Source organism: Desmodus rotundus, chromosome 10 (assembly GCF_022682495.2).
Source record: "Desmodus rotundus isolate HL8 chromosome 10, HLdesRot8A.1, whole genome shotgun sequence".
NCBI classification, from domain to species: Eukaryota; Metazoa; Chordata; class Mammalia; order Chiroptera; family Phyllostomidae; genus Desmodus; species Desmodus rotundus.
In genome coordinates, this window is record NC_071396.1 from 57984330 (window position 1) to 58000252 (window position 15923).

The 15923-nt window shown below is 41.9% G+C and overlaps 2 protein-coding genes across 4 annotated transcripts in view; one reads left to right on the forward strand and one right to left on the reverse strand.

Annotated features, from left to right (window-relative positions):
• EEFSEC (eukaryotic elongation factor, selenocysteine-tRNA specific) overlaps nt 1-15923 on the reverse strand; it is a 365489-nt gene that overhangs the window by 295216 nt on the left and 54350 nt on the right. The gene's annotated exons all lie outside the window — the stretch shown is intronic.
• Nucleotides 13843-14568, forward strand: LOC112322645 (small ribosomal subunit protein eS4, X isoform-like). Its single transcript, XM_045187764.2, has one exon. The coding sequence runs from the start codon at nt 13843-13845 to the stop codon at nt 14566-14568; it is 726 nt and encodes a 241-aa protein (XP_045043699.2).

Genomic DNA, 15923 nt, shown 5'->3' on the forward strand with positions numbered 1-15923 from the left:
ATGTGCTGGCTGCACATCGCTTCTCAAGCTATGGATCCTATGATCATGGGAAAGCAGCCTGGAGGGAGCTGGCTGACATGGCAGAGCCAGCCCATTAGTGCTCAAGGGAAGCTGGTAGCCAGCTAGAATTCCCAACACCCCTTCCACTCAATCCTGTTTCATTCATCATGTTGGCTTTGGTTCTGTGTCCAATCTCACAGAAATCATCTGAATCTTGATTCTGCTATCTCCAACAGAGTTGAAACTCTATCCCCAAGTTGTTGTTGTTTTTTTTAACAAGACTCTCTAAGAACACTCCACAGCAGAAAGTCAAAGCCTGTCTTTAAACCAGATCTTCCCAAGTTGACACAAAGCTTTTAACCATTGCTCTTAGGATGTGATTCTCCACCAGCTTCATATGCTTCTCTTGGGTGGCACTCACTTCATTACTTTTTGCACTACATATCTGTGAGTAAAGCTTTGAGTGCAATAAGAGCTTGACAGGATTCTTCCTGTAAGGCAGAGAGCCAGAAGGCTCACAAGGTTCACAGCAAGCATGGGAGCCATTCTCTGACCAGCCCATGGATAAGGAGGAGGAGCTACACCAAAAGATAAATAACTTCAGCATTGAAGGACAGTGGAGGAACACCTGTGATGAAGTATGGGTCAGCCCCTATTCAGACATAAGCTGGGACAGCTCCTGACATCCAGCCCTTCCACTGCTTCAAAAGAAAATCAGAGGTGTCATCCACAGTCCCATTCCACGCCAATATTCTCAGAGTGGGAAGAAGTGTACATATCTCTCTTCTTGGTCAATCTAGATCTTCATATGTATTATCAAGTAACAGAGGGTTATCTCTGGGCGAAGGCTTTCATATTAATAACTGCATCCCACATGCCCTACAGAGGTGACTGGGAGTTTCACAGATGACAACTAAGAACAACAACATGGTATTTAAAGTATACGCCACACATCTAAAAGAGCTAAAATGGTTCTCTAGGTATACCATCTCTAATCCTCCCAACTACTCTGCAAAGTGGGTATTATTAATCCTGTTTTGCAAATGAAAACAGAGACTTAAGGCAATGCCCTTGCCCAGGCTCACAACAGAGTTGAAACTCTACCCCCAAGTTGAAACTCTACCATAAAGTCAATAAGGGAAGGCTGTCTAACTGCAAAGCTCCAGCCTCCCCATTATTTCTTTATAAGCCACTGGGCAGTAGGCAAAGCCAGTCAAGCAGATGGACAGAGTTTACTCTAATATAAAAAGCAGACAGAAATTGACAAGGAAGAATTCAAGGATGCTCAGCTGGCTTGAGCTTCTGAACCCTGGCATCAGCAACAAACTTCTCCCCAGGAAATGAAGGTCAGTGATGTGCTCTTTCTACATCAAAAACCCACAAATACACGAATGTCCAGTGTCATCACACACATGAAATGAAGGCTTCTTTCATTCCAAGGGAAACATGCAGCAATCTGTTGATTTCAAAGTTACATTTCTCCAAAATATGAGAGGTACAGCTATGAAGGTAGAAGAAAGACCTTAAGTAATCATTACTGATTCGTGAGCATCTGCTCTGTGCCACATACTAACCCAGCACACCAACAACCCTCCCAGTAAAACTTAAGGTTGGTGTTTGCGATTTCACAGTCAAAAGAGAAAACCAAGGTCCCAAGAAATAAGAAGTGAAGCCAGGAGTCAAACTCAGATTTATCTAACTCTAAAATATATCCTTCTTTCTACCACCAGAGATCTCAAGTTGTACCTACAAGTAAATATACATGTTATTTCAGTTGACTTCTCCATGAAGACTTCCTGAAGAAGTCTCAAAGTCAACATGCCTCCTTGATCCCCAAACGTGCCTCTCCATTCACTCATCAGTCACAGTTGGGGCCACTATGGTTGACTCAGGAGACCCCCTTTCTTATCGTTTGCCCCTAAGGCCTGTCTATTCTCTCTGCTAAATCATACAACAGTCCCTCCTCCCCTACAGTAGCCATAGTCCCAAAGACCAGACCCCTGCATTACTCTCCTGGGCTTCTTTTTCTCCTTAAACTATTGCCTTCCTGCCTCCAGTGCTGCCCATTCCAATCATCACCCACAGAATTGAACAAACTAGCTTTCTAAAGCAAGAACAGATACCATTTACCAACCATTAGTGGTTCCCCTCTACCCAGAGCAATGTTTCTCAAAATGGGAAATATTTTGGGTGACATAATGATTTGGAATTATAGTGTAAGAAAATTATTTGGGTTTTTTTGTTTTTTTAAATTTTTGTACTCTTTTTTTGAAGATTTTATTTATTTATTTTCAGAGAGGGGAAGGGAGGAAGAAAGAGAGGGAGAGAAACATCCATGTGTGGTTGCCTCTTCCGTACTCCCTACTGAGGACCTGGCCCACAACCCAGGCCCTTCAACATAGCCCTAGACTGAGAATCAAACTGGCAATCCTTTGGTTCATAGGCTGGCACTCAATACACTGAACCACATCAGCCAGGGCAAATTATTAATTTTTTAGTTCTCATTTGATCTCCCTAATTGAACAATAAGCCAATCCTATTAAGGGCATAATCTACTTAACACCTCTCTAAAATGCCCTAATCCCCCTTTTTAACAAAATCAAATCATGGCTCAAGCTTATGGTCTGTAGCAGACTAGAATCTGACAACTGTCTAATATTCAATGTGTGTGTGTACATGCACACATGTATATTTATTCTATTTATGGAAAGGGATACTGGCTTCCACTTGCTTTAGGGATACAAATTTTCCATGTGATTATTTAAAATTTTAAAATTGAATTGATTCAAAGAAAAACATTAAATCATAACATATGTGGCATTGAGCCCAAGACAAAGATTGCAAAGATGGTTCTAAAATGACTGTAGTTTGAGAAAGATTGGCCTCCTACCCTGACCCAGTACCCAAAGCAGTTCTCCAGAAGCTAGCCCTTTCTCTCCAAGTCCCCAAATCTCTTCACTGTCTTTCCCTTTCATACTTTGTCTACTCCGACACACAAACCCACAATGTTCTGGATTAGTCATGGTCTTTCAAACCTACATGTCTCTGCATGTGCTTTATACCCTGCCTAAACCAGTCTCCAAGATGAGTTTAAGAAACACCAAATATTATAGCCTTCCCTTTTAAAAGGAGAGTTGTCTCAATTCTCATAGGCCTCCTAGGTTAGCTGTGATTCTAATGTTTAAAAGATATTTTTCATACAACACAACTCCTAAACATCAGCTAACTACTTTATCTGTGCTCAACAGAGCGATCTGTTCATGCCAGAGGACAAACTGGCCCCACATTGAACTGAGAAAAAAAGACACTCACCTTCAACAAAGCCCCCTCTCAAGTCATTTTCAAGAGTAATTCAGACAACACACTGCCTTGGTCACAATATGAGACTTGATACACCTCAGGTTAAAGGTGTGACTCCCCACAGGACTCAGTAGACAGCTTGTTTCACTACAAATCTCTCTTCCTCTAGACTGTGAGCCCCCTTGAAAGCAGGAATGACATCTTATTCATCTCTTCTGCTCCTGATTTACAGGGGCATTCAATAACCTAAGAAGATAGACAAAAGGTAAGAGGGGAAGGGGAGACAGGGAAAAGTGAGGTTGGGAAAAGTGAAGTAACTTTGGTTTCTATTAGACTGAAATCTATAAGGACAGACTCTGAGGGTGCTTAAGAAAGCTGCATGTTCACCCATCTTCCCAATGGTTGCACCTCCCAAAGTGGAGCTCAGTCTTTGTTGGGACACTTCAGTGACAGCGAAATAATGAGGCAGTCCCAGGCTGTCCTGGAGGCCTTGTTTGAAATGACTTCCTCATAGTGAGCCCAAATCCAATTGTCTGGAGTTTCCCCAATGGTGCCAATTCAGACTCCTGGGACAGAACATCTCCTAACATTAGGGACAAAAAATCTGTCATTTATCAAAAGAGAGAATGAGATGAACAGGCAGGCAAATTTTCCAGGTGATCTGATGTTACCACCAGCCTAGTATCTTTATTAGAACTAAAGTCTGAGGATTCCAGAGATGATAAGCCCTGAAGTCAGACAGACCATAAGTTCATTCCGCAGTCACATGAACATCAAAACTCTCTTTAGCACCCTTCAGAAATACTGGGGGGTGGAGGGGTGTTAATGATTATTAATAGGAATGTCTCATCTGGAATTTTACTAAGCTGTCCATATGCTATCAGTTATAATTGAGTAAATGCCAAATGTAATTTCTTAACAACAAATAAAAAAAAGCTTTTTGAGCTACCACCCTGCATTCTAACTTCAAATGGCAATGTGGCACTCAATGTGGCCACACGACACATTGAGTCAAAGGCCTAATTAACTTTATCCTTATTTGGCTTAAACCTGGGTGTGTGTGTACGCCCACACAAGGGATGCGTTTGTAGGAGAGGAGGTTTAGGAAAGGATGCCATGAGATTTTGATTCAATATTTCAGATCCCAAAGTCTTGGACTCCTCTAGCAACCTTGAGTCCCAGCCTTCCTGGAAATTTGTGTTCATTTGATGTTAAAATCAAACAAGGGTTAAAATAAACCTCTCTGAGGGTAACAAGACAAAGTCAACATACTCCAGGGACTTGCTTCTAAAGAAACTTCCTGAAGCCCCCACCCATTTTCAAGGGAAACTGAGATCAAAAGACAACTAATGTCTAAATTGAAAGAAAGGAGAAAGATGGAGAAAGAAATATAGAGGGGGAAAGAAGAGAGAAAGAGAGACAGAAAAAGAGAAGAAAGACCTGCCATTTTTAAATACTGTTTTATAAGGTTGTTACTCAAGTCAAACAAGTTTGGTGTTTTAAAATTAAGCTAATAAAATTTACTACCATAGATGAGTTATGGTAGTAAAGGTACTCTTTTCTTGTTCTGATGTTCAAAGATGCAATTTTCTTGAACTAGAGGTCTCGGTACCTTTCAGATGTGAGACAGTCTAAGTGTAGAGAGCTGTGCCTATGTTAGGTGCAAGGTCCTTGCTGCCCACCCACAATTCTAAGACCTCAGCTGCTTCCTCCTACAGGTGGGCTTCTGGGTAGGCAGAAAATGTCTCCTGACCAGCCAACAACAGTGCAGTGGAAAGTAATATGGTGTTCCAGTCCCAGTTCTGCACTTCTGTGCCTCTGTTTTCTCAACTATTACACAAGACAATACTGTAACAGTGAACTACATACCCTCTGATTCCATCTTGTTCAACCTGTTTTATTACCATGGCTTTCAGGTTAATAAATTCTTGCATATAGACATGTTAATCATTAGAGGAACTCTGCTTGCAGCTTGAATTTTATAAAAATAGCCCCTTACCAGAACTGCCTCTCCTGGGAGTTAAGGGAAATATGTACAGAAATGACTGTTTATCAAAAATTTGTAGGAGCCTCATGACTGGAATCATATCAACTAGAGTCAAGACTAAAAACAAAGAAGTTTCACAATCTTCGTTGGACCCCAACTGGTGCCCAGGTATCTGCGGTCATCCATCACCTCTTGTACCCCATTTTCCCTTCCCTTGACATAAAACAAGCCCGACTCTGTATTTTCTTTCTTAAAATAGATTTGAGTTACCACTAGGCATGTTCTTGATCAATAAACCTCTTTCCTTATTCTAAACTCTGACATTTTGAGTTCTGGCCTTTTGAAGTATTGGGCACATGAACTTTGGTAACAATACCACCTGCCTTACATGATGAGGATCAGAAACAACACATGCTGAAGAACCAATTTTATCTCTGTCCCTCCTCTCTCCTAAGAGAAACTCAAACAGTTATTCTATGTTACATAACTTTTTCTATGCCATACCCTTGTCACCTTTTTTTCATGTATATGCAAGCTTTCAAAACAGATGTGTTCTGTGCATATGTGGACAGAAGTGATTAGTGTTATCCAAGTCAAGTGGATTCCCACAGCACAGATGAAACATTTCCCATCACCCCTTCCTTTAAAGCAGCATTCAAACCATGCCTCATATAGACAAAGATATTTTTTAAGGTTAATGATAGGTCAAATGCCTCTACGCAAACCAACCACAATGAGGGAACTTCTGCCTCCTCCAGAGTTTACAATATTACCAGAAGGCCAAACGCCGCCCCCCCCCCCAAAAAAAAACCCCACGATGCTGCCTAGAGTCAATTAACCTAAGCTTTCCAGCAGTCCTGTCCCAGGAAAGTGTTCCAGAATGCCTCACACAATCCAGCTCCATCATTCACAGTTTCATATTCCTTAGAACACAAGACACAAAACTAAATACCAGAGAGATATATGATGTGCATTTATCCCTAAATTGTTAAAATAGGTTCTGAAAATCAGTATTATATTACATTGTAAAATACTCAGAGTTATTATGTTAATTTGGAAAAAGAGCAGAAAGACATGACCCAAATAGGTTGGTACACTTGAGGCACCCCACATCCAAAACGTTGCACTGTCAGTAATATTTTACAAGAATAGTGATTAAAAGGCGTATAACTGTAATGAACCACCAAATTCCTCAGCAGGCAGCGCCTCCTGAACTTATCTAACCCATCTCCCAACTCCAGGAAAACCCTCCCTTGCAAGACAGTTACCCCAGTCATGTAAATTAAGCCAGATCTAAAGGATTAGGATTCAGAATCAATTAGGTCAAAAAATAAGCCTCTGGAAAAGCAAGAGTTTCCTAAAAATGGAAGTGTATGCTTAGCCTCCTTCAGCATTAGTAAATGTGGAAGAGGCTAAAGGTAACTTAATGGTCTAATAAAATGTTTACAAGGCAAAGGATCCTTACAGACAAATGAGATCAGGAGACCATCTGCTGGGGTCTGCGGATACTTTTTTAGGCAGATTTGACCTTGATGGCATTAACTGTGCTGCTGGATGGCACCCTTACCTCCTCACCACAATCAGCAAGAGTCAGGCCTCTGCTTGTCCCCTCTGTCCCCTCAGTGGGCTCAGCATTATCTCTCCTCCTGCATTGACAGGCTAGTAAGCAGCACTGCAGCAGGTGCTTCTGTAGCTGTCTCCCCACAGGGAAGCAGGCTGGCCAGATTCATCTGAGCCCCTGAACTCTGGCCCGGAGGAGGCAGTGACCCAATAAATTCTGGGTAAACAGATGACTGCACAAACCAATGAACGATTCAATAAATGACTAAAGGGACGAATAAATGAAGGGAGGAAGGGTTGCTATCCCTCACTTTATTTTTAATTCATTCCTTCAACTAACACTTTTTGAGCACCTACTTTATATTAAATTATACAGAATTAGGAAACAATGAACCCATCTGCCTAACAGCCTACAACTTCAAATTGAAAAAATCTTCCAGGGGAAGCCTACAATGAAGCAGATAGAGGTTACCTAATGACAACAGAAATGCAACAACCATGGTTCCTTTCTTTTCACCATTGTCCAAATACACCTTGCACAATTCAGTTTTCCTCTGTTACCTGGTCAGGCAAAATCCACTGGATGGACTTCTCACTGAGCTCAGGAGTGTCTTCATGCACAGAATGCTTGGCATACTTAAAATGCACCTGGAGGGCAGGGACACCTTAGGGTAGGGTCAGCTACACACATCTTCCTTGTGCAAGGCTACTTCCAACATGTACATGGCAGTGGAGACACTCCCAGGGAGGGGTGGTAGAGAGTAATTTACAAGGTCCGTCCAGAAAGTATCCAGCCACGCAATATGAAAAACAGAGACTTTTACTGAAGAAGATACAAGATACAAGAAACATTGTACATAGGACAATGATGCCTATCTTGGGATCTCACAGTTCTTCCAATCATCATCAGCTGCCCTGTAGTATTTCCTGAATCTCATCAATAGTCTGAAATCTCTTCCCTTTCAGAGGTGATTTTAATTTTGGGAAAAACCAGAAGTCACAGGGCACCAAATCTGGGGTGGAGGGAGCTAAATTACCTGGATGATTTGATGTTTCACCAAAACACTCTGCACAAGACATGATGCATGAGCAGGTGCATTGTCGTGATGAAGCTGCCAATTACCAGTTGCCCATAGCTGTGGCCTTCCGAATCATTCAAATAGTTTTCCGAGGCAATGTTCAAGCTTAACATAAAATTTGAGGCATATTCATTGTTCTACTTGCTCAGTCATTTTGAATGTGACGGGTACACATGCTCACTCACACCCAAAGGTGTCTACTGCCCCCACTGACTAGTACAGTGAAGTCTTCATTGTTCACGCATGCGCATTCCAGTCCATTCTCTTTTGCTGCCAGGTTACATCAATGCCATGTAAAACCATTCTTGTTACATTAACAATGGCTGGACTTTTCCAAGATAGACCAAGTATTCTTTAACAACAGATACTGATACTTCAGAGCAACTTCACAAGACCACCTGAGCATAGCCCTGTTAGGCACTGCCACAAATAGAAAAAAACCTGAGAGTGTCCTGCCCTGCCTCACACAAGAAGAAGTAAGGGAATACACAAGATTATGGCAACCCTTGATTAGACTTAACAAGCTAAAACAGGCAAAGAAGTCCTGCCAAAGATTAAGAAATGTATCACAATTATACTACTACAAATAGTAGTAAGCAAAACAGTAATAATAGTGAATATACACTGAGAGTTGGTTACACACCAGGCTTTGTTTTAAGCACTTCACATATTATTAATCCAAAATATGAGTGCTGTAAGTAGGTATGCTATTATTATCCCTAATTATAGATGAGAAAACTAAGGTACAAAGTGGTTAAGTCACCAGCCCAAGACCACAGAGTAAAGCAGTGATGATGCAGACCCAGGGAGGATGGTATTGTATGGAGTCTGTCCTCTTAACACTCCTATTCAACTACATAGCCCAGAATTTTTTCCCACATTCTTTCCTTATCAAAGTTTTTCAGTCTACACAGAATTTGTTCCTTGGGAATACATCATCTGATTTTACAATATGGAAGTCACTGAGAAAACAGGACACACCTTATAGATCTGCTCTGCAGCCTGCTTATAGAACCAAATCTCTAATGCAATAATTTATTCCCACAAATTAATAACTCTAGGGTTTCATTTACATTTTTCAACCATGTTTCATGCCACAGATTCCTGGGATTACTGACACATTCTAAAAACTAGGTTTTCCTATCTTATGGAACACCAAGCTTGGCATGCAACAGGCTGAGTATAACCGTGGCTCAATTATTAATCAACAAAGTAAGTGGTATCAACTAATAATTTATCCTGAGAACTCTGTTACTTTATACTTAAAGCTTAAAGAGTCACTCCAAAATTCAGATAATCTTATATTTCACAATATAAAAACGTAGATGTTACCTGAGAAAAGTCCAACTGCATTGAAGTCTAGCAGATCTGGGCTCCAGACCCTTTTGTGTATGTCACCTCTAACCAATAATCTAATTCCTACAGGCCTGCCATAGCTATAATTGACTCATGTGCCTCCAAGAAGATTGAGTGAGTTAACATGTGCAAGGCGTCTAGTCAGTTCCTGGCACACAAGAAGTGGTAGTGATGAGAGAACCAAGATGGCGGCGTAGGAAGACACACTGCGCCTCCTCCCACAACCAGAACTGACAGAAAATTGAACGGCAAGGAAGTCAGACACCAAGTAGATAAAAAATAAACATTCATCCACACCGGTAGAGGGGCAGAGATGGGCGGGAGGGGCAGAGAGGACTCGCGTGGCCGTGGCGGGACCGAGACTGGCGGAGTGTGGGACGAACAAGGCAGGCAGTCTGACCACTAGCAGACCCTGCAGCCCTACATTAGCACACAGATAAACCGAGAGGGCCGGACTCAAGAGTGGCGGACAACGGGGCAGGCAGAGCATTGGGTAGCACCCTGCGGCCCCATACTCTCATAACCCAGGGCTCCAGCACGGGGAAATAAAGCCTCAAACCTCTGATTGAAAACGCCCGTGGGGGTTGGGGCGGCAGCAGGAGAGACTCCCAGCCTCACAGGAGAGGTCGTTGGAGAGACCCACGGGGGCCTAGGGTGTGCGCAAGCCCACTCACTCGGGAGCCAGCACCAGAGGGGCCCAGTTTGATTGTGGGTAGCGGAGGGAGTGATGAAGTCCGGTGGAGAGTGGAGGGGGCGCCATTGCTCCCTCTCGGCCCCTCCCCCACATACAGCGTCACAGCGCAGAGACCAGCATTACCCCGCCCAGGTGAACATCTAAGGCTCCGCCCCTTTAAGTAACAGACACGCCAAGACAAGAAAAAAAAGTGGCCCAAATGACAGAACACTTCAAAGCTCCCGAAAAAATACAACTAAGCGATGAAGAGATAGCCAACCTATCGGATGCACAGTTCAAAGCACTGGTTATCAATATGCTCACAGAATTGGCTGAATTTGTTCTAAAACTAGATGAAAAAATGAAGCCTATGCTAAGAGAAACAAAGGAAAATGTACAGGGAACCAATAGTGATGCGAAGGAAACTGGGACTCAAATCAATGGTGTGGACCAGAAGGAAGAAAGAAACATCCAACCAGAAAAGAATGAAGAAACAAGAATTCGGAAAAATGAGGAGAGGCTTAGGAACCTCCAGGACATCTTGAAACATTCCAACATCCAAATTACACGGGTGCCAGAAGGAGAAGAGGAAGAACAAAAAATTGAAAACTTATTTGAACAAATAATGAAGGAGAACTTCCCTCATCTGGCAAAGGAAATAGACTTCCAGGAAGCTCAGAGAGTCCCAAAGAAGCTGGACCCAAGGAGGAACACACCAAGGCACATCATAATTACATTACCTAAGATTAAACAGAAGGAGACAATCTTAGAAGCAGCAAGAGAAAAGGACACAGTTACCTACAAAGGACTTCCCATAAGGCTGTCCAGTGATTTCTCAAAAGAGATCTTACAGGCAAGAAGGGACTGGCAAGAAGTATTCCAAGTCATGAAAGGCAAGGACCTACATCCAAGATTGCTCTATCCAGCAAAGCTATCATTTAGAATGAAAGGGAAGATAAAGTGCTTCTCAGATAAGGTCAAGTTAAAGGAGTTCATCATCATCAAGCCCTTATTATATGAAATGTTAAAGGGAGTTACCTAAGAAAAAGAAGATAAAAAATATGAACAGTAAAAATGACAGCAAACTCATAGTTATTAACAACCACACCTAAAAGAAAAACAAGAGCAAACTAAGCCAACAACTAGAACAGGAACAGAACCACAGAAATGGAGCTCACATGGAGGGTTATCAATAGGGGCTTGGGAGGGGAAGAGAGGGGGGAAAGGTACAGAGAATAAATAGCATAAATGATAGGTGGAAAATAGACAAGGGGAGGGTAAGAATAGTGTAGGAAATATAGAAGCCAAAGAACTTCTAAGTATGACCCATGGACATGAACTATAGGGGGGGAATGTGGGAGGGCGCGGGTGGGCAGGATGGAGTGGAGTAAGGGGGGGAAATGGGACAACTGTCATAGCATAATCAATAAATCTATTTAAAAAATAAAAAAAATTTAACAGTACTCATGATAAAGATGCTCTCAGCACACTTAAAATGGAAAGAAACTTCTTCAACACAATAGAGGACATCTATGAAAATCCATAGCTAACACCATATTTAATGGAGAAATACTGAATATTTTCCTCTCCATGATCAAAACAAAACCAAGAAGTCCACTCTCATTGTTGCCCCCATAATTTGTTCGTCTTTGAATGCAACCACTTTATCTGCTGACTTGAACACAGCTGTGGTTCTTCCCTGAAGTGATAGATTGAGTTCATTGAGCAGGATGAATATGTCACAAAAGTAATCAGGTTTTTTCTACAAGAAATCTGTGGAGCAGGTCTTGTAACTCAAAAACTCTGGTCAGTGATCTTCCTTTAGAAAGCCATCTCACTTCTGTGTACACGAGAAGACATGTGTGCCCTGTGTCCATCTCCTCACAGAGCTATGCAAACATATGGGAGTTAAGGGCATGTACTTTAATATGGTTGATAATTTTAATTGCATCCAGCAAAAGACTGTTAAGCTCAGGTGACATATTTCAGCTAGCCAGTATTTCTCTACGGATGACACAGTCCATACGGATGATACATCGTCTCACATTCAGAAGCAACCTCTTTGACCTGAGTAGTGCAATCAGAAAGCCATTCAGTCATGGCAGCCTCTCCATCCGTGCATATACCAACACAAAATGATCAATTCAGTTTTCCTGATATGTAATCATTCAAAGACTTGAATAGTTCTGCAGCTGTAGTGTTGGTTGGCAACAAAAGTGCACATAACATATCCTCATGCACATCCTCCTGAAAAATATATCACACAGAAACAAATATTTTTGCCTTCTTGTCAACATTGGTAGACTCATCAATCTGGACTGCATACCATGGTGACTCATTAACCCTCTCTAACAATTGAGCCTCAATATTCTCTGCTATTTCATCAGTTCATCTAGTTATGGTGCTAGCCAAAAGAGAATCACATGCCACGTTTTCACTGCAGCTTCTCCTAAGAGTTCATGACAAATGTCCTTAGCAGCAGGAAGGATCAACTCTTCACCAATGGTAAAGGGCTTCTTAGCTTTAGCAGTGTGGTTAGCCACTAAGAATGATGCTCTCAGTGCAGACACATTTGATGACATGGGGGCCTTCAAAAACTGCTTCTGTTCTTTAGGCTCACCTTTTCTTCTGTTAAAAAACTCCAAAGGCTTTTCTTTTAATGCGGGGTGCTTGGTCTCCATGTGGTGAAGCAGTTTTAAAGGTTTCATTGGTTCATTGGATAGCCGGTCACCACACATTATACAAAGCAGGCTTGGAGAATGTGAATCACCTGGTGCAATGAGCCTGTAATTTAAGTAGCACTCTTGGTATTTTCTCTTGAATGCAGCTTTCTTTTTGTTGGCAGACTTAGAGTCTCCTGCTGTCTCATCATTGCGTCTTTCCCGCTTTTCAAAGAAGCTCTCCAGCAAGGTTTATTTTTTACTCATTTTGGCTAGGGTTAGCATGTGGGCTTAACCAAACTGACTGAGACACGTGTGTAATGGGGGAAAGAGGCTCAGACGGAAGCGGTAAATAAAATAATGGGTGGGCCACACATGGACTAAAATAAGTGTCAGATTCTGACTTAAATCCTCCCACCATTCTAATGGGGTATACAGAACCCTGACCACATAAAACAAAAGTTATTCCTCAATAGCTTCATGGATGGTGGGGGTTTTTTTTGGGGGGGGGGGCAGGGGAGTGGGGCAGGAAACCTGTATCCTATTCATTTTGCACAAATGTATGCCTGCACACTTAATTCTTCCATGTTCTATCCAAGGCACAGCTATAAAAACATGGCCACAAAGAGAGATTCATGGTAGCACTCAGAGAGAGAATCTATTTTTTGCATTTATCATCACAGAATTGGAGGTCTGGCACACAGCAGGCACATAATAAGTAGATGATGAATAAATGAAAAGTGACTAATCTTGGAGACTGAGCTTTTCAAACTCAAGTTTGCAAACCCAGGTGTGTATGATGGTGTATCAGGGCACACAGGAATAAATGTCATCTAAAGACAAAGATTTTACAGAAAAAAAAAACTTTGCAGGAAAAAAAGTCATCTTGACATTTTTAGACAAAGCCTTCATTTTCCCTGATGGTAACACACTTAACATATTATTTTTAGAAAACAAAAATAATGAGTATAATTTGGAAGGTGGTTGGGACAGACCTGGCAATATCTACTAAAATTTTAATAGAATAACCTTTGTTTTGTGTGGTCAGCGTTCTGTGTGCCCCAGCAATTTCCACTTCTAAGACAGAAACCCACAGAAAAACTTCCACAAGGGTGCAAAAAAGTATGTTCACCTACAAAAGACAGACACCCTTAATAGCCACTATTAAAAGACTGGCTAAATGCACACAAGGGAGCATCCCATATGCTTTCTGTGCCTAGTGCAGCCATGGCTCAGGTTACCAAGAAGCATCTGAAGTGTGCAGCAGCTCCTAAGCATTGCATGCTGTACACACTGACCAATGTGTTTGTTCCTTGGCCACTTAGTCCCCAAAAGCTGAGAGAATGTCTCCCTCTCATCAGTTTAAGGAACAGACTTAAGTATGCCCTAACAGAAGATGAAGTAAAGATGATCTGCATGCAGAGGTTTATTAAGATTAATGGCAAGGTCCAAACCGATATAACATACCCTGCTGGTTTTATGGATGTGATCAGCATTGACAAGACCGGTGAGAATTTTCATCTGATCTATAACACCAAGGGTTACTTTGCTGTTCATAGTATTATACCTGAGGAGGCCAAGTGCAAGTTGTACAAAGTGAGGAAGATCATTGTGGGCACAAAAAAAGGAATCCCTCATCTGGAAACCCATGATGCTTGCACCATCCACTACCCTGATCCCTTCATCAAGGTGAATGACACCATTCAGATTGATTTGGAGACTGGCAAAGTTACTGGTTTCATCAAGTTTGACACCGGTAACCTGTGTATGAGAAGAATTGGCATCATAATAAGCGGAGAGAGACACTCTGGTTCTTTTGACATAGCTCATGTGAAAGATGCCAATAGCAACAGCTTTGCCACCCAGCTCTCCAACATTTTTTGTTCTTGGCAAAGGAAACAAACCAAGGATTTCCATCCCCTGTGGAAAGGGTGTCTGCCTCACCATTGCTGAAGAGAGAGTGGGGGCCAAACAGAACAGTGGGTAAAATGAGCTCTAGATGACATGACTAGAAAAGTCTTCGTACTTAATTAAAGAAAATACAGCATGAAATAAAGGGGTGGTGGAATATCCTACAGCCACTAAAATAGAGTGTACCTGAGCTATCTGAATGCATATGGAAAATCTCCAAGACAAGTAGGGGAAAGCGAAGTGCAAAAGAGCAGGTGTACTGTAGCCCCAGTGTGAAATTTAAAAATAAATTTTAAAATGATACTAATACATTCATATAAGTATAAATATAAATCTGTATGAGAATACCCAGATTCATTAACATCTGAAAGGGGTGGGAGGTTCGCATTTTCTCTGAAAGCATTTATGAAGTGCTGGAATGTTATGGAAACTTTGTACTCAGAATAGAGTTTGAAAACAAACAGGGAGTGTTCCCATGTAAAAATGCACACACACACAAAAAAAAAACTTCAAAAAAATGTCTCCTTCCTCTGGGCCTCACCTTCAGACCTCTACCTCCAGGCCCAGGTTCTAAATTAGCTCACCCCCACCTTGGGCGGGGCTCATCAGAAGAAGGTACAAGCAGCTGGCAGAGAAAGAAAAGTGCCACATTTGTAGGGAAGAACATTCCTTATGCAAGAGTGCCCACAGCCCAGCCTCCCCCATATTGTCTTAGGCTCCAGTGTTCCCTTAAGGGAGACAACATCCAAAGCTCTCCACAGGTCAGCTCATGGCCCTGTGTCGGATTTTGACATCCAACTTTCTGGCCCACCCTGAGCAAGAAGACACTACAGCTGTTGCCGGAAGAGTTCCCTTTCTGAAATTGAAGATATTTTTATGTTCTATACTTTCTGGTTACATTTTAGATGATTTGGGGTTGTTGCTAAAGATCCTTTCTTGGGATTTTTACTTTTATTTAAATATGCATGTACAGAATTCAACTACAAGAACTATTGCTTAGAAGAAAATGCTAAGAGACCAAGCAACTCCTAGATAGAACTGGTCTCTACCAAATTTGAAAATGGGGAGAGAATGGAATTGTAACACTCACTCCAGAGCTATATACAAATACTTTCTGCAAGTCCAAATGACTGCTGGAGGCAAAGAGAACTGGTCTCTCTCTTGTTTTCTCCTTTCCTCTCATCTGTAGTCCTCCCTCCTCCTGCCTACCCTGAAATAACATTGCTTGGGGCTACGACCATCTGTAGCTGCCAGGGGAAAGCACAATACATTCAGAAACTCTTGGACCCACATATCCTGGAGATTGGAACTGCATAAACAAAGGGTTAGAAGAAGGGGGAAGGGGTAGAAGGAATAAAGGCTTAAAGATTAAAGTCACAGGGAGAGACAGACGGCTC